The 26,941-nt window shown below is 45.2% G+C and overlaps 1 protein-coding gene across 12 annotated transcripts in view; it reads left to right on the top strand.

The window, feature by feature from the left end:
* Window positions 1–26,941, top strand: part of MATN2 (matrilin 2) — a 173,544-nt gene that overhangs the window by 11,982 nt on the left and 134,621 nt on the right. For all 12 annotated transcript variants that reach the window (XM_078353486.1, XM_078353484.1, XM_035277629.3 and 9 more), the window contains exon 2: window positions 1,193–1,351. In XM_078353486.1, coding sequence (XP_078209612.1) covers window positions 1,210–1,351 — 142 coding nt within the window. In that variant the 5' untranslated portion in view covers window positions 1,193–1,209. The remainder of the gene's footprint in view (window positions 1–1,192; window positions 1,352–26,941) is intronic.

Genomic DNA, 26,941 nt, shown 5'->3' with positions numbered 1-26,941 from the left:
TCACTGTGCCTGGCCTTTTTTAACTTTTTAAATAAATTAACCTTTTTTTTTTTTTTTTTTTTTGGTAGAAACAGCCTTGCTACGTGGACCAGGCTGGTTTCAAATTCCTGGCATCAAGCAATTCTCCTGTCTAGGCCTCCCAAAGCACTAAGATTACAGACATGAACCATGGCACCCAGCCTTGACCCTAGGTTTGAATTCTGTCTCTGACACTTGCTAACTGTGTGTGATCTTGGGTGGGTCACCGAATCTTCCTGAGCCTTATGAGAATGCAGGAATAATATTAGGTAGTCGAGCAAGTTACTATAGGTAAAGAATTTAGAATAGGGCCTGGCACTTGGCCTCAGTCTAGTACCAGATTCCAAGTCCATAACCACTGTGCCAACACTTGTAATAAATATATGTGGGAGGCAGGGAGGCAGGGAGGCTGGCTATGTGAGGCTACTTTATGTCAACTACACATGAATTTTTTTTTTTTTTTTTTTTGAGACAGTCTTGCTCTGTCACTCAGGCTGAAGTGCAGTGGGGCAATCTCAGCTCACTGCAACCTCCGCTTCCCAGGTTGAAATGATTCTCCTGCCTCAGCCTCCCAAGTAGCTGGGACTTCAGGTGTGCGCCACCATGCCCAGCTAATTTTTGTATTTTTAGTAGAGATAGGGTTTCACCATGTTGGCCAGTCTGGTCTCAAACTCCTGACCTCATGATCTGCCCGCCTCAGCCTCCTAAAGTGCTGGGATTACAGGCGTGAGCTACCACGCCCAGCCATGAATTTTATATATATAATTTATATAAACTAAATGTAGACTGAACGAGTATTGTTACTTGGAACTCTCAGATATAGAATAGTTTTTTCTTGTTCAAATCCAAAATGTAAAATGTGACTATGAGTAATTGATAATGAACTTAACCGATAAGAAATTTCAGGACAGATTTTTCTCAAGTTTTCCTTTCAGTCTTATAGTGATTAAAGGGATGAAAAATTCCAACTATGCATGCCCTGTTCAGAGTGTCCAAGCAGAACCAACCAATGGGGGCTACTGAAGCTCTCAGAGGCAAAACACACAAATGGCATTTTGAGTACAAGTGGCCTGTCTGAACTCTGAAAAGGTGGGGCAGCGGGCCTGCAGCTCCTGGAGTTCAGGGAGACCCAGAAATCTCACCATGCCCCCTTCTCATGTTGTGTTTGTCACAGCCTTGCTCGTCTTGAAAATGGAAAAGATGCTCGCAGGCTGCTTTCTGCTGATCCTCGGACAGATCCTCCTCCTCCCTGCTGAGGCCAGGGAGCGGTCACGTGGGAGGTCCATCGCTAGAGGCAGACATGCTCGGACCCACCCGCAGACGGCCCTTCTGGGTGAGTGATGGCGCCCACCCCCAGAAGTGGGCAGGCGGGGGTGGCTAGGGGAGGGCTTAGGGACAAGGATTGGTGACTGTTGGAGAAGCTCTCCTTTCCCTGGGTACTCATTGGATGTATTGGGCCTGGGGTCCTCGCTGGTGGTGAGGACATGGACTGTGTCTGGAGTTGAGGACGTGGTTGCACACGGGCTTTCAAAATAAACTTTTTTTGAAGCCTTCAATCGATTGTGAAGCTCATGACTTTTTTCCAATATTCAGGGCAAGATTCTCATCTGAAAATATCCTTGTTGTTGGACCTATCTGGGCAAAGGTGTTATGAAAATTTTGTATTGGGTTTGCCCAGCTAGATCTGTTAATGCTTTCCTGCATGGCAGCAGGGAAGAAAGAGCTGGCCCAGAAGAGAGGTGCGACATTGTGAGCTGAATCAAGTTATTGGAATGGAAAATGCCAGGGGTCTATTCGTCTGTTCCAGTGACCATGTTTCTTAGAGAAAGGAAATGTCATGAAGACGCACAGAATACATGTAAATCAGCTGATTCTAAACACGGGCCTTGGTAAGCCTTGGAGGCAATAGGAAGGCTGAGTAGTGCAAAGAGAATGAGTTTTGGCATTGACCTGGGTTCAAGTCCTGCCTCTGCTACTTTCCAGGTGTGTACACATAGGTGATATAACCTTCCTGAGGCTCAGTTTTAGCATCTGTAAAATGGAATGTTAATGCCAAACCTTGGAACATTTCTGTAAGGAATAAATGAGGTAATATACATAAATTCCAGGTACACAGTAAGTAAAAGCTTTACCACAACTATCATTCTATGATGTTCTCTGAAACTGTATTTGACATTTGTATCTTTGGCTAGCCCCTCGAATCTGACCCTTTATGAAGGCGACTGAGAGAACTACCCAGTGACCTGGTAGCCTCAGCGGCATCTGAAATTGCAATCAGGGAACACAGGGACCCAAAGAGCCATTTTTTCAGAGGTCAGAATCTTTATTGATACTAACTAAACGAGGACCCCAGGGATAGGCCTTCCAGGTTCCTGAAAGTCCTTGTTTCCATAGTGATATAAACAAGACTTTCGCAAATGTGAAAAGGACTGGGAAGGGTTTAGTATGTTAATTGAGCATTTTAAAAAACAAATTCCAAGGCGTTAAACAACACACACACACACACACACACACACACGCACACACACGCACACACACATGCACCTGAAGAGCCTGATTTATTTATTTATTTCTCTTTCTTTCTTTCTTTCTTTCTTTCTTTCTTTCTTTCTTTCTTTCTTTCTTTCTTTCTTGTTTGTTTGTTTTTCTTTGAGACTGTCTTGCTCTGTCACCCAGGCTGGAGTGCAGTGGCACAACTTGACTCATTGCAACCTCCTCCTCCAGGATTTAAGTGATTCTCCCACCACAGCCTCTTGAGTAACTGGGATTACAGGGGCAGGACAACATGCCCAGCTAATTTTTGTATTTTTAGTAGAGATGGGATTTGGCCATATTGGCCAGGCTGGTCTCAAACTCTTGGCCTCAAGTGATCCACCTGCCTTGACCTCCCAAAGTGCCAGGATTACAGACCTGAGCCACTACACCTGGCCAAGATACCTGATTTCTAGATCATCAGCAGTGACTGCACAGTTGGGTTTCTGATGGGGCTGGCCTCAGGAAAAGCCAGGACACACTTACCTGGAAAAGCACACTGCTTTTTTTCTCCAAGTCTCTCTCTCCCTCCATTCCTCCCTCTGATACACGCACATAGAACCACATCACCCCCGCCTTCCCTGGTTGTCAGCATTCAGTACTCCTTTGCCTAGAAGCCCATTTTGCTAAAGGCAATCCTGCATCCAGCATTGATTCCTTCTCATTTTTCAAGAGAATGTATCAGGGACAATGAGGAGCATGGGACACAGCCTCTTTCCCACCCCAAGACTGAAAGTGGTGCCTGATGCAGTGGCTCGTGCCTGTAATCCCAGCACTTTGGGAGGCTGAGGCGTGTGGATCACTTGAGTCTGGGAGTTCAAGACCAGCCTGACCAACATGGAGAAACCCCATCTCTACTAAAAATACAAAATTACCTGGGTGTGGTAGTGTATGCCTGTAATCTCAGCTACTCAGGAGGCTGAGGCGGGAGAACTGCTTAAACCTGGGAGGTGGAGGTTTCGGTGAGCCAAGATTATGCCATTGCACTCCAGCCTGGGCAACAAGGGTGAAACTTCATCTCAAAAGAAAAAAAAAAAGACTGGAAGTGGGTGTCGGTGTTTTTACTCCATGAGCTGTGCAAGTGGCTGCTCCCAGATATGCCGGAGGGCTGCTTGGCTATGAAAATGGTGGAATGGCCGGGCACGGTGGCTCACGCCTGTAATCCCAGCACTTTGGGAGGCCGAGGCAGGTGGATCACGAGGTCAAGAGATCGAGACCATCCTGGTCAACATGGTGAAACCCTGTCTCTACTAAACATACAAAAAATTAGCTGGGCATGGTGGCGCGTGCCTGTAATCCCAGCTACTCAGGAGGCTGAGGCAGGAGAATTGCCTGAACCCAGGAGGCGGAGGTTGCAGTGAGCCGAGATCGTGCCATTGCACTCCAGCCTGGGTAACAAGAGCGAAACTCCGTCTCAAAAAAAAAAAAAAAAGAAAATGGTGGAATGACAGTCATGTAACCAGAAGGCCAACACTACAGCTGTGGCCTGATTCTCAAGTGCAATCTGCTTTTGTTCCTATTTTGATGGGGAACAAAGATGGAAAAGCATGCTCATTGGTAGTCCTTGGCTGGAGGGTAGGACCTTCTCTTCATTCTTGGAATAATGCAGTGTTTTGTGTTTTATGCATGTTTGCTTCTCTTGGCTTTTTGGCTATTTGTTCAGAATATGGTGCAGGCCACGTTTTATTTTTTAGTGGCAAATCATTGTGGCTGTAGTTATGGCATCCACCAGCATGATGGGTTTTTACTGGTTATTTGCTTGCAAGTATGTTCCTGAAAGTTTAACAGAGTAGAAACAGCACAATTGTTTCTTAGGTTAATTTTTTATTTGAACTTTCTGAATTTTAAAAATGTTTATCTTTTATGTTTAAATTCAAGTCAGAGTCTCAGTAACAACTTGAGCCAGTTTGAAAAAATAATGCATGTATTTCTCCATTCATCCCGTGAACAACTGCAGGCTGTTCACTCGGCAGCCTGTCATGTCTGTCCAGACGGGCTTATCTCTTACCTCATTCATTGATCTGGAATTTCCACTCTGTGCCAGATACTGGTTGGGGGGCGGTGGTAGTGTTTAAGATGCATGGACATCATCAGGAGATGCACACTGTAGTGGAAGAGATAGCTATGAGAAAAGATCATTAATTTGATAGAATTGGTGTACAAAAGTAGAGGCATAGCTACATCATAGCTCAACTCTACCTGCTGAGCAGGCTTGGTATAAGGCAGTGGTTCTCAAGCTTTGGTCTCAGGATCCTTCCTTTTACACTAAAAATTATTATTTTTTTTATTTTATTTTGAGACAGGGTTTCACTTTGTCTCCCAGGCTGGCATGCAGTGGCATGATTATGGCTCACTGCAGCCTTGACCTCCTGGGCTCAAGCAATCCTTCAACCTCAGCGGCTCAGGTAGCTGGGATTACAGGCACATACCACCACACCTGGCTGATTTTTGTATTTTTTGTAGAGGAGACAGGGTTTCGCCATGTTGTCCAGGCTGGTCTCGAACTCCTGGGCTCAAACTATCCTCCCCTCTCAGCTTCCCAAAATGCTGGGGTTCTAGGCATGAGCCACTGTGCCCAGCCAAAAATGATTAAGGTTCCCAAAGAACTTGTGTTTGTTTGTTTTTTAAGAATCCTGAGGACAATCAAGGGAGCTTTTGTTTATGTGGGTTGGATCTATTGGTTTCTACTTGATCAGAAATTTAAAAAATAAAAATAATAAAATCAGAATGTGTTAACAAATTATATGTGTATAAAAAACTATATTTCCTGGCCAGGTGCAGGGGCTTATGCCTGTCATTCCAGTACTCTGGGAGGCCGAGGTGGGAGGATCACTTGAGCCCAGGCATTTGAGACCAGTCTGGGCAACATAGAAATATCTTGCCTCTATAAAAAATTAAAAAAATTAGGCTAGGTGTGGTGGCTCACACCTGTAATCCCAGCACTTTGGGAGGCCAAGGCAGGTGGATCATCTGAGGTCAGGAGTTTGAGACCAGCTTGGCCAATGTGGTAAAACCCCATCTCTACTAATAATACAAAAATCAGCTGGGCGTAGTGGTGCATGCCTGTATTCCCAGCTCCTCCAGAAGCTGAGGCAGGAGAATTGCTTGAACCCGGGAGGCAGAGGTTGCAGTGAGCCGAAATCATACCACTGCACTCCAGCCTGGGCAACAAGAGCAAAACTCTGTTTCAAAAAACAAGAAAGGAAAAAAAATTTAGCTGCCTGTGGTGGTGCACACCTGCAGTCCCCTGCTTGAGATGCTTAGGCTACAGGATCACTTGACCCCCAGAGGCTGAGGCTACATGAATGAGCCATGATCGTGCCACTGCACTCCAGCCTGGGCAACAGACTAAGACCCTGTCTCACCAAAAAAAAAAAAAAAAAAAAAAAGGAGCACTGTTTTACAGTTTTTCAAATGTTTTAAATGTCTGGCTTAAGAGAGGACAGCTGGACTGTTATTTCTTGACTATTCAATCTGTCATGAAATGTTTTGGTTAGATTATATGAAAACAGCCTTGTGTGGATATGTAGTTGGAAAAAGGTTTTAATAGCCTTTTCATATAATTGTAAATGTTCTTTGATACTACACCAAAACTTGACAAAGAGTAGTTTCTTAAAGGTAGTGGCAATGTGGAATCTAAAACCAAATCAATCAACTTTTTGTTCTCTATATACTCACAAGAGAATGGCAGTATGAAAGACAAACTTTCATGTTATTATGAGAATAGTTCTGACCTCATGGATCCTCCGAAAAGGACTCAGGGACCCCTAGGATTCCCCAAACCACTCTTAAGAATGGCTGGTTCAAGGGAATCATTTCCAGTGAAAGTCGTGGTCATCGAGAGCCCTCTGGGACAGCAGGCGGCAGAGGCGTGAAGATGGAGTGTGGCCGTGGGGCTCCAACGTGGCACTGGGTCTGCCAGGCAGGTGTTCTGAGCTGGAGATAAGCCAGCAATCATTTAGGAACTAGAGGGCTCCAAGGAAGATTTTGAGCTGCATTTTGCAGGGGTGGGAGCCGTGGAGGGCTTTAAGCTGGCAACAGTGGGTGTCACTTTGTCTTTGTACCCACTGTACTTTCTGGACAGACCCGACCTTCCTGGGTTGTGGCAAAAGGCAAGGATCTAACTAGCAGGCTGCAACAGGAGAAGGAATGAGCACCTGTTGTAGCTCAAAGGCCTCTCATTGGCAGGTAGAGTCAGAGAAGCTGGCTGTGCTGTACCCAGAACCCTTTGGACTTCAGATTCTTCCCCTTACCCAGCCTTGTGGGTGGTACCTATCCCCTTCCACACTCCTCCCTAGGTCCTCCTCCAGCGGGCGCTAACTGGGAGGCATACCACCCCACCGCTAATGGCTGCTTGCTTCATTTGTGCGCACTTTTCTTCTTTGTTACACCACTGTCATATGAGGGGGTGGACCTGTTTCCAGGCCGACCAGTGGGGTATATCAGCCTTTTTGGAAACCTTATCCTCCTTGCCCAAACTCCCACTGTATTTTTTTTTTTTTTTTTTGAGACGGAGTCTTGCTTTGTTGCAGTGGGGCGATCTCTGCTCACCGTAACCTCCATCTCCTAGGTTCAAGTGATTCTCCTGCCTCAGCCTCTGGAGTTGGGACTACCGGCACGTGCCACCACACCGAGCTAATTTTTGTATTTTTAGTAGAGACGGGGTTTCACCATGTTGGCCAGGATGGTCTCAATCTCTTGACCTCGTGATCTGCTCGCCTCAGCCTCCCAAAGTGCTGGGATTACAGGCATGAGCCACCATGCCTGGACCCCACTGTATTCTTGGCTGCCCCAACTCCGCAAACTACACTACAGTCACCAGCTTGTGGTCCCCAAGGTTGGTCTGTCTTACGAGAGCTTGTTACATGTGCATCCTTTTCTATATTTACCAACATTGCTCATTTTATTTCTGCTAACCAACCTTGAAATCTTTTTCTTTCTCTATTATGGATTCCCCTTTGGATCAATACTAGCCACTCACAAGTTATGTTTGTGTGGTTTTTTTTAAATTGCATTTTAGGTTTTGGGGTACATGTGAAGAACATGCAAGATTTTGCATAGGTATACACATGGCAGTGTGATTTGCTGCCTTCCTCCCCTTCACCTATATCTGGCATTTCTCCCCATGCTATCTCTCCCCAACTCCCCACCCCCCGCTGTCCCTCCCCTATTTCCCCTCAACAGACCCCAGTGTGTGATGCTCCCCTCCCTGTGTCCATGTGTTCTCATTGTTCAACACCCATGAGTGAAAACATGCAGTGTTTGATTTTCTGTTCTTGTGTCAGTTTGCTGAGAATGATGGTTTCCAGGTTCATCCATATCCCTACAAAGGACATTAACTCATCAATTTTGATGGCTGCATAATATTCCATGGTGTATATGTGCCACATTTTCCCTGTCCAGTCTATCACCGATGGGCATTTGGGTTAGTTCCAGGTCTTTGCTATTGTAAACAGTGCTGCAATGAACATTCGTATGCATGTGTCCTTATAGTAGAATGATTTTAATCCTTTGGATATATACCCAGTAATGTGATTGCTAGGTCAAATGGAATTTCTATTTCTAGGTCCTTGAGGAATCGCCACACTATATTCCACAATGGTTGAACTAATTTACACTCCCACCAACAGTGTAAAAGTGTTCCTATTTCTCTGCATCCTCTCCAGCATCTGTTGTCTCCAGATTTTTTTAATGATCGCCATTCTAACTGGCGTGAGATGGTATCTCAATGTAGTTTTGATTTGCATTTCTCTAATGACCAGTGATGATGAGCATTTTTTCATATGTATATTGGCCTCATGTATGTCTTCTTTTGTAATGTGTCTGTTCATATCCTTCACCCACTTTTGAATGGGCTTGTTTTTTTCTTGTAAATCTGTTTTAGCTCTTTGTAAATTCTGGATATCAGCCCTTTGTCAGATGGGTAGATTGCCAAAATTTTTTCCCATTCTGTTGGTTGCCGATTCACTCTAAGGACTGTTTCTTTTGCTGTGCAGAAGCTGTGGAGTTTGATTATGTCCCATTTGTCTATTTTGGCTTTTGTTGCCAATGCTTTTGGTGTTTTGGTCATGAAGTCCTTGACTATACCTATGTTCTGAATGGTTTTGCCTAGATTTTCTTCTAGGGCTTTTATGGTGTTAGGTCTTATGTTTAAGTCTTTAATACATCTGGAGTTAATTTTTGTGTAAGGTGTCAGAAAGGGGTCCAATTTCTGCTTTCTGCCCATGGCTAGCCAGTTTTCCCAACACCATTTATTAAACAGGGAATCCTGCCGAGCGCGGTGGCTCATGCCTATAATCCCAGCACTTTGGGAGGCCGAGGTGGGTGAATCACGAGGTCAAGAGATCGAGACCATCCTGGTCAACAAGGTGAAACCCCGTCTCTACTAAAAATACAAAAAGTAGCTGGGCATGGTGGTGCGCGCCTGTAGTCCCAGCTACTTGGGAGGCTGAGGCAGGAGAATTACTTGAGCCCAGGAGGCGGAGGTTGCAGTGAGCCATGCCATTGCACTCCAGTCTGGGTAACAACAATGAAACTCCGTCTCAAAAAGAAAAACAAAATAAACAGGGAATCCTTTCCCCATTGCTTGTTTTTGTCAGGTTTGTCAAAGATTGGATGGTTGTAGATATGTTCTGTTGCCTTTGAGGGGTCACACACACTTCAGGTCCTCTGCCAAAGTGCCAGCCCTGTCTGCTTTACATTCCACGAGGTAATAGTGATGCCTACCTCAGAGGGATTCACATGTTAGTTATTTTTGCACTTGTCTCATTTTACTACTAGTAGACTATAAATCTCTTCCATATAGGGACTGAATATTTTTCATTTCTCATAGCACCTATGGAAGGCAACTCTCATGTACTGAGCCCCTGCTGTGAGTTGGGAGGTGTTATCTCACCTAATCCACAGCAGGAGCAAACACTGCAAGGTAATTATTGTTCTATTCTATTTTCAGACAAGGAAGCTAAGGCTCAGGTAGCTTAAGCAGTTTTGGCAAACTTGTTAAGACTTCTGCAAACCTAGACAGAAAAGGTGCCCAACCCCTATCCCCTTTAAGGAAAGGATGCATGGCTTAGGGACAGATATGCCTTGGAGCAAAGAGAAAGGCAGCTGTACTCTTGAATGTACTATTTTATCAGATGAGTAATTGGAAGACAAAACTGATTAAAATATATATATATATGTGTGTGTGTGTGTATGTATATGTATATACATACACACATACACACACCAGATTCTTCCTGCTGAGCCTGCTTTCTCCTCAACCCAGAGTTTTTATGTAGACCATAGGATGCCCTGCCCATCGGTATTTGGAGGTGCTGTTGCAGCCAGTCACACCTGGATTCTACTGACCTCCAGCCCTGGCTGTGATTCTGCCCAGGGCTCAGTGTGTATTGAACAAATGAGTGAATGAGATGTGCAGAAGGCTGATTTCATCCTTATTTGAATGACTCCAATCTTGATTAAACTTCTTCTTAGCAAGGGGTTATTTTCTTCTCCTGGACCTCAGTTCATTCATCTCTAAAAGAAGGAGTTTGAGGCCAGACACAGTGGCTCACACCTGTAATCCCAGCACTTTGGGAGGCCAAGGCGGGTGGATCTCGAGGTGAGGAGTTTGAGACCAGCCTGGCCAAGATGGTGAAACCCCGTCTCTACTAAAAATACAAAATTTAGCCGGACATGGTGGCACACGCCTGTACTCCCAGCTATTCAGGAGGCTAAGGCAGGAGGATCGCTTGAACCCAGGAGGCAGAAGTTGCAGTGAGCCAAGATCGTACCATTTCACTCCAGCCTGGGCAACAGAGTGAGAGACTCTGTCTCAAAAAAAAAAGGAGGTTGAAGTCAATGATCTCTCAGGTCTCATCTAGGATGTGGTGATGTCACTAATTCCCCTGACGCCCCTTCTGTGTGGGAACCCTGATGAAATCTGCAGCTTTTCCTCACTCTCTCCAGGTAGGAAAGCCAAGGAAGGACCATATTCTGGAAGCTAAGGAAGAAGAAGTTTTGAGACACAGGGTGGTCAGTAGGATCAAGCAGGACAGCAGGGCCGGGCACCGGGATCAGGCAACATGGCAGGGCCAGGCACCGGGATCAGGCAACATGGCAGGGCTGGGCACCGGGATCAGGCAACACGGCAGGGCCAGGCACCGGGATCAGGCAACATGGCAGGGCCGGGCACCGGGATCGGGCAATACGGCAGGGCCGGGCAGTGGGATCGGGCAACACGGCAGGGCTGGGCAGTGGGATTGGGCAACACGGCAGGGCTGGGCAGTGGGATCCGGCAACACGGCAGGGCTGGGCAGTGAGATCGGGCAACACGGCAGGGCTGGGCAGTGGGATCGGGCAACACGGCAGGGCTGGGCAGTGGGATCGGGCAATGAAGCAGGAGTTCTCAAATTTCACTGTGCACCAAAAGCTCCTGGAAGGCTTGTTAGAACACAGATTACTGGGCCCTGTGCTCTAAGAGTCTGATTTAGTAGGTCTGAGTTGGGGTCTGATAAGTAGTATTTCCGGAGACCACAGTTTGAGAACTAGTACTGTAGAGAAACCTATAAGGTTGGGTGGAATAGGCAGGAGGAAAAGATCTTAGGAGGAGATGCTGTGGGCCATGAGCTGGAAAGATGATACAAGATGAGTAACATCTGCAGAGAATTGCAGCTGCAGAGAAGAAACTAACTGTAATCTACGTCCTGCCCTTCTGAAGCTTTAAAAATAAGCTGCTAGCATTTTCCAGCCTTACAGGGAATTGACAAAAGGTGGGCTTCAAGCCTACATAGGAGCCAGCCTCTTACAGAACAGCAGTTAGCAATACACATCTAAAGAACTAAGCAGCTGGCCTGTGACTATATCATCAGAATTGATTATATGCATGAAGGTTGATGCATTGAGCTCATCAAATTGTTTTAAAGATAGCAAAGCCTTAAAAAAAAAAAAAAACCTTTTGAAGTAAAACCCCCTCTGTTTTAGTGCTCAGCCGCAGTGCATTGTGGACAGCGCAACGACAGTTGGAAATGTGGACCCCTTGGAAGGACTGTCATGGCCGCTCTCAGCATAGACTTGCTGGTCCCTATCAAATTCATCCTCTGTGCCTATGCTCTGTTTAATATAGAAATCAACCTCTCTGTTATCAATCATTTTTAATTAATTGTATGAAGTAAAATTCTTCATTCCTATCTTGTGATTAATGCTGGGAGAATCCAAAAAGCACAGTACCTGACCTCCAATAAGCCATAAAGTTAAAAGCTTTTCTAGGCAATGAATATATAACCTGATTTTTTTCTCTGACAGATTCTCTCTCTCCCCTTCTTTCTCCCTTTCTCATTCTGTGTGAAACTCTTTCTTTATCCCTTTCCATTTCTATGACCGTCCTTGATCTTTCCCTCTCCAGTGCCCGCCCCCACCACCCACATTCCCTGCTTCAGTTCCAGGATGTTCTCTCCTCAGCTTGCCCATGGGTTTTGCACCTGCAACTCATGTGTGTGTAAAGGAGTAGAGGTAAGGGGTTATCCCTTCCATGAGTGAGAGTCACCTTGCTTTTCTTTGCTGACTGGTGCTGTTAGGAGACAAGATACACAACCTTACCCCTAGGGAGCTAGTCACATCCCTCCTCCCTGATTAATGATAATAATGATAACAACAGTAGTGATGAGGCTGGGTGAGGTGGTTCATGCTTGTAATCCCAGCACTTTGGGAGGCTGAGCGAGTGGATCACCTGAGGTCAGGAGTTCAAGACCAACCTGACCAACATGGTGAAACCCCGTCTTTACTAAAATTAGCCAGGCATGGTGGTAGATGCCTGTAATCCCAGCTACTCGGGAGACTGAGGCAGGAAAATTGCTTCAACCTGAGAGGCAGAGGTTGCAGTGAGCCGAGATTGCACCACTGCACTCCAGCCTGGACAACAAGAATGAAACTGTCTCAAAAAAAAAAAAAAAAACTAGTAGTGATGACAAGCCACCATGAGCCAGGCACTGTGGTAGGGAGCTCACACTTCATTCTGCATGTCCTATTATCCCTTAACTGTCTCATACAAGGTCATTTAACTACTGAGAAGCCAGAGGCAGAATTAAAGAAGCAAACTTGCCATTTTCTCCACTTAAACTCTTGTCACCAGGCTGCAGTGCAGTGGTGTGATCATGGCTCACTGCAGCCTCGACCTCTGGGCTCAGGTGATCCTCCTATCTCAACCTCCCAAGTAGCTGGGACTACAGACATGCGCCACCATACCCAGCTAGTTTTTTCATATTTTTGGTATGTTGACAGGGTTTTGCCATGTTGCCCAGGCTTGTCTTGAACTCCTGAGCTCGAGCCATCCTCCTGCTGTGGCCTCCCAAAGTGTTAGGATTACAGGCATGAACCTCCACACTTGCCCTCCTCCTACTCTTTTCTATAACCCCACCCACCCCATTTTATCCAACCGAATTGGACTAATCTTTCAGGTCTCGATGGAAGTGCTTCTAATCTTCTAGGTTGGGATTTAATACCCTAACTATTGCATTCCCACAGAGTGTCGTATGTCCCCAACACTGCAGTTAGCCTGTACAGCAATTGCCTGCTGAATTGTCTATGTGGTCCATCGTCATACCAGCATGGCTAAGCAAGGTGCCTGGTACACAGCAGGTGTTCCATAAATGCCTATGGGAAAAGTGAACGAACTGACAAATGAACAAAGAGGAAGTATCTAGAGAGGAGCCACCATGCTGGTGAAGGTTTCCCAAGCCAGGGCTTGAGGAAAAGAGTTGAAAGAACTAAGGATGTTTAGCTTGAAAAACAGAAGATGTAGCAGTTCTCTGGAGGCTGCATTATGAAACAGGTTAGACTTATTATTAAAACCTTGAAGAGGAGACAGAAATCCAGACACCCATATGTTCAAGGAAACAGATGTTTCTTCTACATGAAACTTTGTAGCTATTGCATCAGCCTACAAAACAGCGAATTTCAGCCAGGTGTGCCAGGCGTGGTGCCTCATGCCTGTAATCCCAGCACTTTGGGAGGCCAAGGTGGGCGGTTCACCTGAGGTCAGGAGTTGGAGACCAGCCTGGCCATCATGGTGAAACACTCTCTCTACCAAAAACACAGAAATTAATACTGTTGGGTGCCTTTAATCCCAGCTACTCAGGAGGCTGAGGCGGGAGGATTGCTTGAACCCAGGAGGTGGACGTTGCAGTGAGCCGAGATCGCGCCACTGCACTCCAGCCTGGGTGACAGAGTGAAACTCTGTCTCAAAAAGCAAGCAAACAAACAAAGAAATTTCTTGCTGGTGCACAGGGGATATTGAACACCTTATACACAGAGGGTTTAATAAACCTCTAATCTGCAAATCTTGATATTCCTGGATTCCATGGAGGTGCCTGCAGAATTAGGAAATGAGCTGGCAGTGCCTGTAGTTCCCAGCTACTTGGGAGGCCAAGGCAGGTAGATGGCTTGAGTCCAGGAGCTCGAGACCAGCCTGGGCATCATAGCAAAACCCTGTCTCTACAAAATACAAAATTAGCCAGGTGTGATGGCTTACACCTGTGGTCTCAGCTACTTGGGAGGCTGAGATAGGAGGATTGCTTGAGCCTGGGAGATGGAAGTTGCAGTGAGCTGTGACTGCACCACTGCACTCCAGCCTGGACAACAGAATGAGACCCTTCCTCAATATATATATATATATTTTCTAGAAATTTGAGTTGTATGTTAGTTTCCTAGGGCTTCTATAACAATGTACCATGAATGGGGTAGTTAAACAGCAGGAATTTCTTGTCTCACAGCTCTGGAGGCTGGAAGTCTAAGCTCAAGGTGTCGGCTGTGTTGGTTTCTTCTGAGCCCTCTCTCCTTGGCTTGTAGGTGGCCATCTTCTCCCTGTGTCTTTACATGGTCTTTTCCCTCTGTACCTGTGAGTGTCCAGAGTTCCTCTTCTTATAAGGACACCAGTCACATTGAATTAGGCCTGCCCTAATAACCTCATTTTAACTTAATCACCTCTTTAAAGACCCTGACTCCAAATCTGGTTACATCCTGAAGGCCTGGCGGGAGGACTTCATCATATGAATCGGGGCAGGGAAAGGGACAGAAGTCAGCCCGTGACAAGTTGCTTTGCTTTTCACTTTCCCAGTTTGTGGAGGACAGTGTGTTATCTTTCAACATGTTCTTAAATAGCCTCTTTTTCCTTTCGGATTCACTTTATGTTCCCACTTCAGGGTGATATGACCAATGTTGGGGGAAGGATGTTCAAAGACTTGAGCAGTGTGTCACTTATTACCTTACCATCCCATATTTCAGAGTCATTAAAGCAGCTCCAGCAAGTGCAGTGGGCTGTGCAGCTGGCATCCTAGGGCTGCAGATGGGACCTGAGTGCAATCTAACCAGGGTGTGAAGTCAAGTTCGAGGTTTTTCAAAAGCCAAGAATTAGAACGACTAGCTTAGTCCTGTTTCAGTATATCCAAGGGAGGCTGATTTATTGGGAAAGATGAAAGGAGGTCAATGTGTGTATTTTGGCTGCTCAGAAGATTGTGGGGCCAGGAAGGGGAAAGGAGGAAGTTATCATAAACCTACAGCCAGCCAATGAGTAAGAACTTCAAAGAGGAAGCTGAATGGCCAGATGGACCAAGAGCTGGGGCACAGGCAGGGTCTTGGGGAGAAATCAGATAAATGCATGCTTTGGACAACTTGAGCTCAGAGCCAGGAGAGGCCTTTGGAAAGGCATGATGGATTATGTGTACTGTGGGTCATTATACCATGAGAGGTCCTGAGGGGATGAGCCCCAGAGGCCCTTAAAGTCAGGGCGGATCATTAAATAAACTGCACAGGAATTTCTTCCAGGAGGGCTCAGACTTGGCAAAGGTTGGGAAGGGCTGCTTTCCATCTCCAGCTCTTAATTCCCCAGACCTGATGCTGGGGCTCGCTTATTCCAGCCTACTCCATTCATTTATTGAATAAATATATACTGAGAACCCCCTTATTCCAAGGTCTGTGCTAGGCCCAGTGAATGATGAGGAATCCCTAAATCTTTGGGACTTGGTGAGGTCACTGGGGAAACGTCCTCTCCTTTCATCCGTTTGCACCAGATATGGCTGTCCCATGTGATTGTCCCACCACTGACTGAAGCAGGCCTCTCTACTCTCCTCTTCCAGTTAAACCTGAATTTGTCTCCAAAGTTCAGGTTTGGAAGAACAATGGGAAAACCATCAATTTTTTGGAGTTTTTTTTTTTTGTTTGAGCTGGAATCTCACCCGGTTGCCCAAGCTGGAGTACAGTGGCACAATCTTGGCTCACTGCAACCTCCACCTCCTGGGTTCAAGCAATTCTCCTGCCTCAGCCTCCTGATTAGCCAGGATTACAGGCACATGCCACCACGCCCAGATAATTTTTGTATTTTTAGTAGAGACAGGGTTTCACCACGTTGGTCAGGCTGTTCTTGAACTCCCGACTTCGTGATCTGCCTGCCTCAGCCTCCCAAAGTGCTGGGATTACAGGCCTTAGTCACTGTGTCCGGTCCCAAGCTTTTAAACTATACCAAAATGGTTTCATTCTGCTACACCTTTTTTTTTTTTTTTTTTTTTTGAGATGGAGCCTTGCTCTGTTGCCCAGGCTGGAGAGCAGTGGTGCATTCTGGGCTCACTGTAACCTCTGCCTCCTAGGTTTAGGTGATTCTCCTGCCTCAGCTGGCTGAATAGTTAAAATTACAGGCATGTGCCACCACAGCCAGCTAATTTTTGTATTTTTAGTAGAGACGGGGTTTCACCATGTTGGCCAGGCTGGTCTTGAACTTCTGACCTCATGTGATCCACCCACCTTGACCTCACAAAGTGCTGGGATTACAGGCATGAGCCACTATGCCTGACCCTGATATACTATTTTGTTTCATAATTTGCCTGGGTTTTATCATTGATTCATCCATTCAACAAATATATATTGAGAACCTACAGTGTGCAAGGCATTGCTTTGGGTGCCAAGAATACTGCAGGGTCAGGCCAGGGTCACATCTGGCTCACCATTAGTCAGGCTTTAGGGTTTGGTACAAATTCCATGGCCTCAGGCACTATGAGTGCATAGGATCAGCAAAAAAAAGTCCTTATAGAGATGGCAAATTCACTCATAAACCATCTGGGCTTGATGCCTTCTGTAGAGGGGACATATTTGACAACAAATTCAATATCTTCAAAATCCATTTGTGCATTTAAGTTTTACATTTATTCTTAAGTCTATTTTGGTCACTGTTATTTTTCTGAAAAATATTCTCATTTGTTTACATTTTCAAATCTGTTGTTATAAATTACTGCTCATAATACTAAACTGTCTAATAGGGAACATGTATTTTATTAACACATGTTTGTAAATATAGGGTCCCACTATGTTGCCCATGTTGGTCTTGAACTCCTGGGCTCAAGCAATCCTGCCTCGGCCTCCCAAATAGCTGGGATTACAGACGTAAGCCACTGTGCCTGAACAGGGGACATGTATTTTTTTTTTTAACAAAAAGTGCTCAGTGTTAGGCTTGGTGCGGTACCTCACGCCTGTAATCCCAGCACTTTGGGAGGTGGGCAAATCACTTGAAGTCAGGCGTCTGAGACCAGCCTGGCTAACATGGTGAAACCCTCTCTCTGCTAAAAATACAAAAAAATTAGCCAGGTGTGGTGGCAGGCGCCTATAATCCCAGCTACTTAGGAGGCCGAGGCCAGATAATAGCTTGAACCTGGGATGCAGAGGTTGCAGTGAGCCGAGATCTCACCATTGCACTCCAGCCTGGGCAACAAGAACAAAACTCAGTCTTTGGGAAAAAAAAAAAAGAGAAGAAAAAGTGTCCATTGTTTTATTCTCATGGATCACAAAGCTCTTAGCAAAAATTCTGAAGAAACACTGAGACCTGGGGGATGGATGTGTGTTGCCAGGAGAGGAATCTCTATTGCCTCTTGGGTTTCTTTGATAATACCTGGTATTTGTAGAAGAGCTTCACAGTTTTTCAAAGCACCTGTCTTTTGCCTTACCTCTCCTCTCTCCCTTGTCTCCCTGATGCCCCCAACTTCTTAGAATTGCCAGGGCCAGGGCACTGCTGGGCCCATGGTGTGGGTCTACATTCTAGGAAAAGCTTTGTTACCCCCTTCCCCCAACACGGGAGTCTCCTGTTTTTAGGCAGCTTAAGAAAGCAGTCTTGGCCAGGTGTGGTGGCTCACACCTGTAATCCCAGCACTTTGGGAAGCCGAGGTGGGTGGATCACAAGGTCCAGAGATCGAGACCATCCTGGCCAACACCGTGAAACTCTGTCTCTACTAAAAATACAAAAATTAGCTGAGCGTGGTGGCAGGCACTTGTAATCCTAGCTACTCGGGAGGCTGAGGCAGAGAATTGCTTGAACCCAGGAAGTGGAGGTTGCAGTGAGCCAAGACGGTGTCACTCTGCCCTGGTGACAGAGTGAGATTCCATCTCAAAAAGAAGAAAAGAAAGCAGTCTTATCCATGGAGGAATGTCCAGCCTGCTTGGTGCAGATGCTGGGTTTGGGGACCCAGCTGTTTGCAGGAGTAGTCAGGGACCGTGAGACTCCTGGGATGTTACAGTTCCTATGCTAGCAGGGGAAAGACACTGGGCCTGTGAGAAGTTGAGTTTAGGGCAGCCAGTCCTACTGGGAGAAAGGAGAGCCTCAGATGCCAGCTACCTTGTTGTCTAGGCAACCCAGAGTGAGTGTCCAGCCATTTTCTGACAACCCTGCTTATTACACCATGTATGGAAATCAGTGCAGACTTGCACCTGCTCTGAGGGGTGCAGGTGGTGCTCTGTGGAACACACACATGCACGCCTTCACCCACCCTTTCCTGGGCCTTTGGAATTCATGGCATGGGAACACTATATCTGTTGCATTTGGGTGTAGTTATAGTGCCAGTGTAAAGACAGGTTTGTCTGTGGAGTACCTGAATGACAAGAGCATGTGCTGTGTCAGTTCCACGTGGAAGGACTTCCTCACAGACATTGGAAGCGTACCAGTAGAATCTAAGCTCTAGGAAGGCAGGGTTTTGTTTTTTTGGTCTGGCACATGATAGACACTCAGTAAATACTTGCTGGACAGATGGACAAATGGAAACTGGAATGAAATGGAGATGCCTAGGTGGGTGGCATGAAGGACTCTGCCTCTCCTGGTCTTTGCCTTGTAGATGCCAAATATTCTAGGTGGGAACTGGGAAGTTGGAGATGCTGCTCTGTAGAGAGTCAGTGGAGCAAAGATTGGAAAACCATCCAGCCTGTGTCAGCTGGTGAAAGTGGGGTTTGGGGTCTATTCTGTGGTCAGAATATTAGAGGAGGTACCCTGATCCCTCAGGGACCAGAGTGTGAAAATCAAGGGGATGGAGGTAGGGCCACTTGGTCCATCCTTGTAGGTTCAGAGCTATGTCCTATCAAATGCTTTCCCTTCATGTATTAGCGTGATAAGGCGCTCTTTCTACTTCAGCTTGATAATCCAGTGGATTATATGGATAGATTTTCTAATGCTGAGCCAATCCTTGCATTACTGGGGTAAGCATTACTTGATCATAATGTACTTTTTAATACTCTACTAGAATTATTTTGCTAATCTATTTTTTAATTTAGATTCACAAATGAAACTGGCCAGCATTCCCTCTAATTTTCACTTTTTGCACTGTCTGGTTTTGGTATCAAAGTTAAGTTAGCTTCATGAAAATAAATTGTTTTTGTAAAGTAGGTATTAGCTATTCCTTAAAGAGCTGGTAAATTTGCTCATAAAACCGTCTGGGTTGAATCCCTTCTGTAGGGGAGATATGTTTGAAACTAATTAAATTTCTTTAGTAGACATTAGTCTATTTGACTTTTCTATTTCTTTTGAGTCTATTTTGGTAATTGATATTTTCCTTGAAAATGATGCCATTTGTCTACATTTTCAAATCTTTTGGCATATATTACAGTTCCTAATACTGAGCTGTATTTTAATAGGGCACATGTGATTCTTTAATAAAAGGTGCCAGTGCTTTGTTTCTATAGATCACAAAGTTCCTCGAAAAAATTCTGAAGAAACATTGAGACCTGGGGGATGGCTGTGTGTGCCACAGGGAGAGGAGTCTTGATTGACTCTTGAATTTCTCTGATAATATCTGGCATATGTAAAAGAGCCTTACAGTTTTTCAACACATCTATTGCTTACCTTATTTCTTTTGTCTTCTCAAAGTCCTTGAAATGTAGATTTTATGATAATTCTCAATTTATAGATAAGAAAAAGTCAATCAGAGGTATCAGTTTATCTATAATATAGATGAAATCAGAAGCCACTCCTGGATCACACCATTTTGTTTTTAAAGTTTTTTTAATTAAAAAATTTTTAAACTCAGTTTTTTTTTTAAATTTTTCAAATTTTAATTTTTAATTTTTTTAAATTTAGGGACAGGGTTTTACCATGTTGGCCAGGCTAGACTTGAACTCCTGACCTCAAGTGATCTGCCCGCCTCAGCCTCCCAAAGGGTTGGGATTACAGGTGTGAGCCACTGCGCCTGGCTTTAATTTTTTTTTAAGATGGAGTTTCACTCTTATTGTCCAGGCTGGAGTGCAGTGGTGCAATCTAGGCTCACCGCAACCTTCACCTCCCGGGTTCAAGTGATTCTCCTGCCTCAGCCTCCTGAGTAGCTGGGCTTAAGGCATGCACCACCATGCCCAGCTAATTTTGTATTTTTAGTAGAGATGGGATTTCTCCATGTTGGTCAGGCTGGTCTCTAACTCCTGGTGTCAGATGATCCACCTGCCTTGGCCTTCCAAAGTGCTGGGATTATAGGCGTGAGCCACTGAGCCTGGCTAATCATATCATTTTAATTAGAAGAGAGTTTAGAGATCATCTCGTTGAGAGATTCTTAACCTGGGATCCATGGACTCTCAAAGTGCCCTTGGGTAGACTTCAGTGGCTCCATAATTTGGATGAGAATGAAATTACATGGTTTTCACTAAACTCTATGGGGAATTTAGCATTTCCTTCTATTATGATTGCAAGCATCAAACACCAGAGTATTAGCAGTACTGCATCTCCAGTAGAGATCACAGATATTTTCTTTTTTTTGAGACGGAGTTTTGCTCTTGTTACCCAGGCTGGGGTGCAATGGCATGATCTCGGCTCACCGCAACCTCCGCCTCCTGGGTTCAAGCAATTCTCCTGCCTCAGCCTCCTGAGTAGCTGGGACTACAGGTGTGCACCACCATGCCCAGCTAATTTTTGTATTTTTAGTAGAGACGGGGTTTCACCTTGTTGACCAGGATGGTCTCGATCTCTTGACCTTGTGATCCACCCGCCTCGGCCTCCCAAAGTGCTGGGATTACAGGCTTGAGCCACTGTGCCCGGCCCCGATCACAGATATTTTCATGACATGTTGTAGTCATCAGAGATAACTCAAAATATTGTTTACACTCATCACTACCTCAAAATTACACTAGGTAGTAGACCCACCTCTTGATTTTGATATGTTGTTTTCAAAAGTACATATGTTACTGTATACCGGATTTGTTTTTAAAAATATATTGATAACTGTAGTTCAAATAATTGGCCTCCTTTCTAATCCTTTGCATTTTGTTTACTTGTTTATTGTGATAAAATATACACAAGATAAAATTGACTATTTTAACCATTTATGGTACATGTTTGATGGTATTGGGTAAATTTACGGGCCAGGCACAGTGGCTCATGCCTGTAATCCCAGCACTTTGAGAGGCTGAGGTGGGAGCCTCACCTGAGGTTGGGAGTTCAAGACCAGCCTGACCAACATGGAGAAACCCCATCTTTACTAAAAATACAACATTAGCCGGCTATGGTGGTGCATGCCTATAATCCCAGCTACTCAGGAGCCTGAGGCAGGAGAATTACTTGAACCCAGAAGGTGGAGGTTGCAGTGAGCCAAGATTGCGCCATTGCACTCCAGCCTGGACAAAAGCAAAACTCCGTCTCAAAACAAAAAAAAAGAAATTTACAATGGTGTGCAACTATTACCACTATTTCTAGAGCTTTTCATCATCCCAAATAGCAACTCTGTACCTAATTAAGCAATAACTCATCATTCTTCCTTTCCCCACACCCCAGTAACTTCTCTTCTACTTTCGGTCTCTATGAATTTGCCTAAATACCTCATAAAAATGAAATTATATCATATTTATCCTTTGGTGGTTGTCTTTTTTCATTTAGCTTAATGTTTTCAAGGTTCATCCATGTTGTAGCATGTATCAGAACTTCATTCTTTTTGTGGTTCAAAAATATACTACATTTTAATCTATTCTTCTGTCAATTGGCACAGTTGTTTTCACCTTCAGACTATTGTGGGTTGTTTGTTTTGTTTTTTGAGACAGGGTGTCATTTCTATCACCCAGGCTGCAGAGCAATGGCATGATCAGGGCTCACTGCAACCTCAACTTCCTCGGCTCAGGTAATCTTGATAACTGGGGATACAGGCACATATCATGGCTGGCTACTTTTTTGTATTTTTAGTAGAGACAGGGTTTCACCATGTTGCCCAGGCTGGTCTTGAACTTCTGGGCTCAAGCAGTGCACCTCCTTTGACCTCTCAAAATGCTGGGATTATAGGCATGAGCCATTGTACCTGGCCACCTTTGAGCTATTGTGAATAAGGCTGCTATGAACATTGGCATACAAATATCTGCTTGAGTTCCTGTTCTTTTGGATATACACTAAGGAGTGGAATTGCTGGGAAATATGGTAATTCTGTGTTTAACTTTCTGAGGAACTGCCTAACTGTGTTGTACAGAGGCTGCACCGTGCTGCATTCCTGCCAGCAGTGCACGAGGGCTCCAATTTCCCCATAGCCTCACCAATACTTGTTATTTTCATTAAAAAATAATAATTACTATCCTAGTGGGTGTTGCATTTTATTTTAGGCGTGTAAAAACTTTCTTCTGAGAAGGAGTCATGGGCTTCTCCAGACTGCCATGGGGGTCCCTGATACAAATAAAGGTTAGGAAGTTAGGATGAAGGAACTCAGAGCTCAGAGATACTGTCACATATCCAAGGTGAGGTGATGGACAAGCAGCAGCCCACACCTTAGAACTAAGTTTCCTGGGTCCCAGAGGAGCCCTTTTCCCTCCTACCAGATGGTATGTTCTCATGTACATGATCCACCCCAGCCAGGGGCCAGAACTGAGTAAGGGCTGGAGTTAAGCCATCCACCAAGCAGCCACCGAAGCTGAAGCCAGCACGAGACGCAGACTAGATTGACATAGTTAATTCCTGTTCAGAAGTCACTGCAGCGTAGATCTACCATGCACCACCACAGCAGCTAAATCCTTCTCCACCCTGCAAACATCCGCTGAATGCCTGTGTGCAGATAAAACTCCTTATTCAGTTGGAGTGTTTGGGGGACTTGTACGGGGACATCAACTGACAATTTGTTTTATAGGTATAAAGTTTGGGAGGGAGAAATCACCCTGTGTATGTTTCATTTAACTAAAGAATAGGTGTCTTGGTCTCTCGTTTCTTTGTGGGGACCCTCAGTTCTGCAGAGGCAGGTTCAGATGGCCTCTTTAGCCCCATCGCCTGTTTCCTTACTGAGCTCTCAGTGAGCCATGGCTCCTGAACCTTTCCACACCTGCCACCACACTTGTCAGCTCAGTTTTTAAAATAACCATAGCTGACTTTTTTTTTTTCTTTTTGGAGACAGAATCTCACTCTGTCACCCAGGCTGGACTGAAGTGGTGCGATCTTGGCTCACTGCAATCTCTCTCTCCCGGGTTCAAGCAATTCTCCCTCCTCAGCTTCCCAAGTAGCTGGGATAATAGGAGACTGCTGTCACGCCCAGCTAATTTTTGTATCTTTAGCAGAGACGGGGTTTCACCTTGTTGGCCAGGCTGGTCTCGAACTCCTGACCTTAGGTGATCTGCTTGCCTTGACCTCATAAGCTGTGGGATTACAGATGTGAGTCACTATGCCTGGCCATCATAGCTGACTTTTAATAAAATTCTGGCTCTCCACTGTGCAACCATGAATAAGTAACTTAACCACCTGAAGTTCAGTTGTCTTGTTTGTACAATGAGGATAATAATGATATCTCCTCATAGAGTGGTTATGAGGATGGAATAAGAAAATACACATAGAGGGCTTGGCACATAGCCTGGCACAGAGTAAGCATCCCATAAATGCTGTTATTGTTGATTTTAAAATTTATTATTAAAAGTCACTTTGACGCTTGTAATCCCAGCACTTTGGGAGGCCGAGGCAGGTGGATCACCTGAGGTCAGGGGTTCGAGACAAGCCTGACCAATATGGTGAAACCCATTCTCTACTAAAAATACAAAAAAATTAGTGAGGTGTGGTGGCAGGTGCCTGTAATTCCACCTACTCAGGAGGCTGAGGCAAGAGAATCGCTTGAACCTGGGAGGCAGAGGTTGCAGTGAGCCAAGATTGCCCGTTGCATTTCAGCCTGAGCAACAAAAGCAAAACTTCATCTCAAAAAAAAAAAAAAGTAACTTTGGAAGTTGCAAAGTGATGTTAACAAGTCCCACTCTACAAGATCTTTACAACTAGGAATTAAGCCGATTACGATGGCCCACACCTGTAATCCCAGCACTTTGCGAGGCTGAAATGGGAAAATTGCTTGAGCCCAGGAGTTCCAGACTAGCCTGGGCAACATAGTAAGAGCCCATCTCAAAGAAAACCAAAAAAACTTAGAGCTTCTCACCTTTGGGCCTAAAACATCTGGTGGAGTAGCTTCTCAGGAGCTGTATACTGAATAAATGAATGAGATGACCTGTACTAATATTATTATTATTATTATTTTGAGATGGAGTCTTGCTCTTGTTGCCCAGGCTGGAGTGCAATGGCTGCAACCTTGCCTCCCAGATTCAAGCGATTCTCCTGCCTCAGCCTCCCGAGTAACTGGGATTATAGTCACGCCATGCCCAGATAATTTTTTTGTATTTTTAGTAGAGGCAGGGTTTCACTATGTTGGCCAGGCTGGTCTCAAACTCTTGACTTCAGATGATCCACCCGCCTCCGCCTCCCAAAGTGTGGGGATTACAAAGGTGAGCCACCATACCCGGCCTACTAATAGTATTATTAACGTTTATCTTTTATTTACCTATTTGACCATATACTGTACTGATTTAAATATAAAATAGCAGTTTTTCTGTTTCAACCTGTTTGTTTTTTTGTTTGTTTGTTTTTTGTTTTCTTCGAGCAGAGTCTTACTCTGCCACCCAGGCCGGAGTGCAGTGGTGCAATCTTGGCTCACTACAACCTCTGCCTCCCAGTTTCAAGCAATTCTCTTGCCTCAGCCTCCCAAGTAGCTGGGTCTGCAGGCACACCACCATGCCCAGCTAATTTTGTGTTTTTAGTAGAAACAAGTTTTACCATGTTGGCCAGGATAGCCTCGAACTCCTGACCTCAGATGATCCACTGGCCTTGACCTCCAAAAGTGTTGGGATTACAGACATGAGCCACCATGCCCAGCCCCCCACCTTTTTTTTGAGACAGGGTCTCACTCTGTTGTCCAGGCTGGAGGGCAGCAGCCTGATCCTGGGTTACTGCAGCTTCTGCCTCCGAGGCTCAGGCCATCCTCTTGTCTCAGCCTCCCAAGTAGCTCGGGCCACAGGTATGCACCACCACGCCCAGCTAATTTTTTGTATTTCTTGTGGTAGAGACAGGGTTTCACTATGTTGCCCAGGCTGGTCTCAAACTCCTGAGCTCAAGCGAGCCACCCACCTTGGCTTCCCGAAATGCTGGGGTTATAGGTGTGAGCCACCACACCCAGCCTTTTTCAGCCTTAAATCAAATATCAGTCTTAGAATCAATTCTCTATAGAATTATCATATGAGCCATTCTACTGTCTATTCCTATGAGTTTGGCTTTTTTAGATTCCACGTGTAAGGGAGGTCATGCAATATTTGTCATTCTGTACCTGGTTTATTTCATTCAGCATACTATGGAGCTGCGGAAGTTTTTTCTTTTGTTTTCTTCTTCTCTTTTCTTTTTCCCTGCTCCAGTCAAAGAATGGGGCTGGGGAATTTTTAGATGAGTCACAGGGAGGCCCCACTGAGAAGGTGACCCTTCTTTGCATACCTAAAGGCAGTGACAGGATAAGGAACCAGAGTCATGCTGCAGGCAGAGAGAACAGCAGGCAAGGGTATGCCTGAATTGTGCGTTACAGCAGGGAGGCCTGTGTGGCTCTTGCCCAGTGAGTAAGGGGACTACAGTAGGAGATGAGAGCAGAAAAGTAACAAGGGGGCCTTTGGTAGGGCCATTGAAACAGCTTTGGATTTTCTCTGAGAGATGGGAGCCATTGCAGGGCTTAAAGTAAAAGAATGACATGATTTTGCTTTATTTTTTTTGAGATGGGGTCTCGTTCTATAGCCGACGTTGGAGTGCAGTGGTGCAATTTCAGCTCACTGAAACCTCTGCCTCCCAGGTTCAAGTGATTCTCCCACCTCATCCTTCCAGTAGCTGGGACTACAGGGGCGTGCCACCACATCCAGCTAATTTTTGTATTTTTTAGTAGAGACTGGGTTTTGCCATATTGGCGGGTCTTGAACTCCTGACCTCAAGTGATCCACCTGCCTTGGCCTCCCAAAATGCTGGGATTACAGGTGTGAACCACTGAGCCTGGCTGATTTTGTTTTTAAAGAATCACTCCTTCCAGGAGGAAAATGTTGAAGAAAGAGATTTAAAAAAAAAAAAAAAAAAAAAAGAATCACTCCTACTGGATTGGGAACAGTCTGCGGAGAGGCAAAGGCAAAGGCAAGCAGTGCTTAGGAGGCTAATGCCATCATCCAGGGGAGGGATGACGGAGGGTTGAATAATCTCTGGACCGTAACAAACACTGAGAATTATTTTATTTTGTGGCAAGTGTCCCAAAGCTTTCTTGAACAGCACCAGGTTGCTGGGAATGTATGGAGACAGCCTGGGGAGCACCCTACGGTTTTAGGGAACACGCCTGTAATATAAAGGCATGCAGGTTGAACTCTTGTAAAGTTGTGTGGAAGTTTGTTGTTTCTTGTAGCAAAATCAGAACAATACGAGTTCTAGATTCAAATCATGGTGCCACCAGTTACTGTGTGACTTTGGGTAAATAAATTACCCTAACTTCTCTGAGCCTCAGTTTTCCTTTGGTAAAATGGGGACAGTGGTTGCTGTGAGGAGTAATGAGTTACCGTGTGTACATTTAGCATTATACTGATATATAACATGGCGCAATAAAATAGTAGCTGTCATTATGGATATGGATATAACCATTTGTAAAGGTCAAGGAACATCTCTAACTTTTATTTATTATTTATTTTTTGAGACTGAGTCTAGCTCTGTCACCCAGGCTGGAGTGCAAGGGCACGATCTTGGCTCACTGCAGCCTCCACCTCCTGGGTTCAAGCAATTCTCCTGCCTCAGCCCCCAGAGTAGCTGGGATTTCAGGCATGTGCCACCAAGCCCAACTAATTT

This window comes from Callithrix jacchus, chromosome 16, assembly GCF_049354715.1.
Source record: "Callithrix jacchus isolate 240 chromosome 16, calJac240_pri, whole genome shotgun sequence".
Taxonomy (NCBI): Eukaryota; Metazoa; Chordata; class Mammalia; order Primates; family Cebidae; genus Callithrix; species Callithrix jacchus.
Note: the sequence above shows the minus strand (reverse complement) of the source record. Positions and strands in the feature narration are given on the sequence as shown.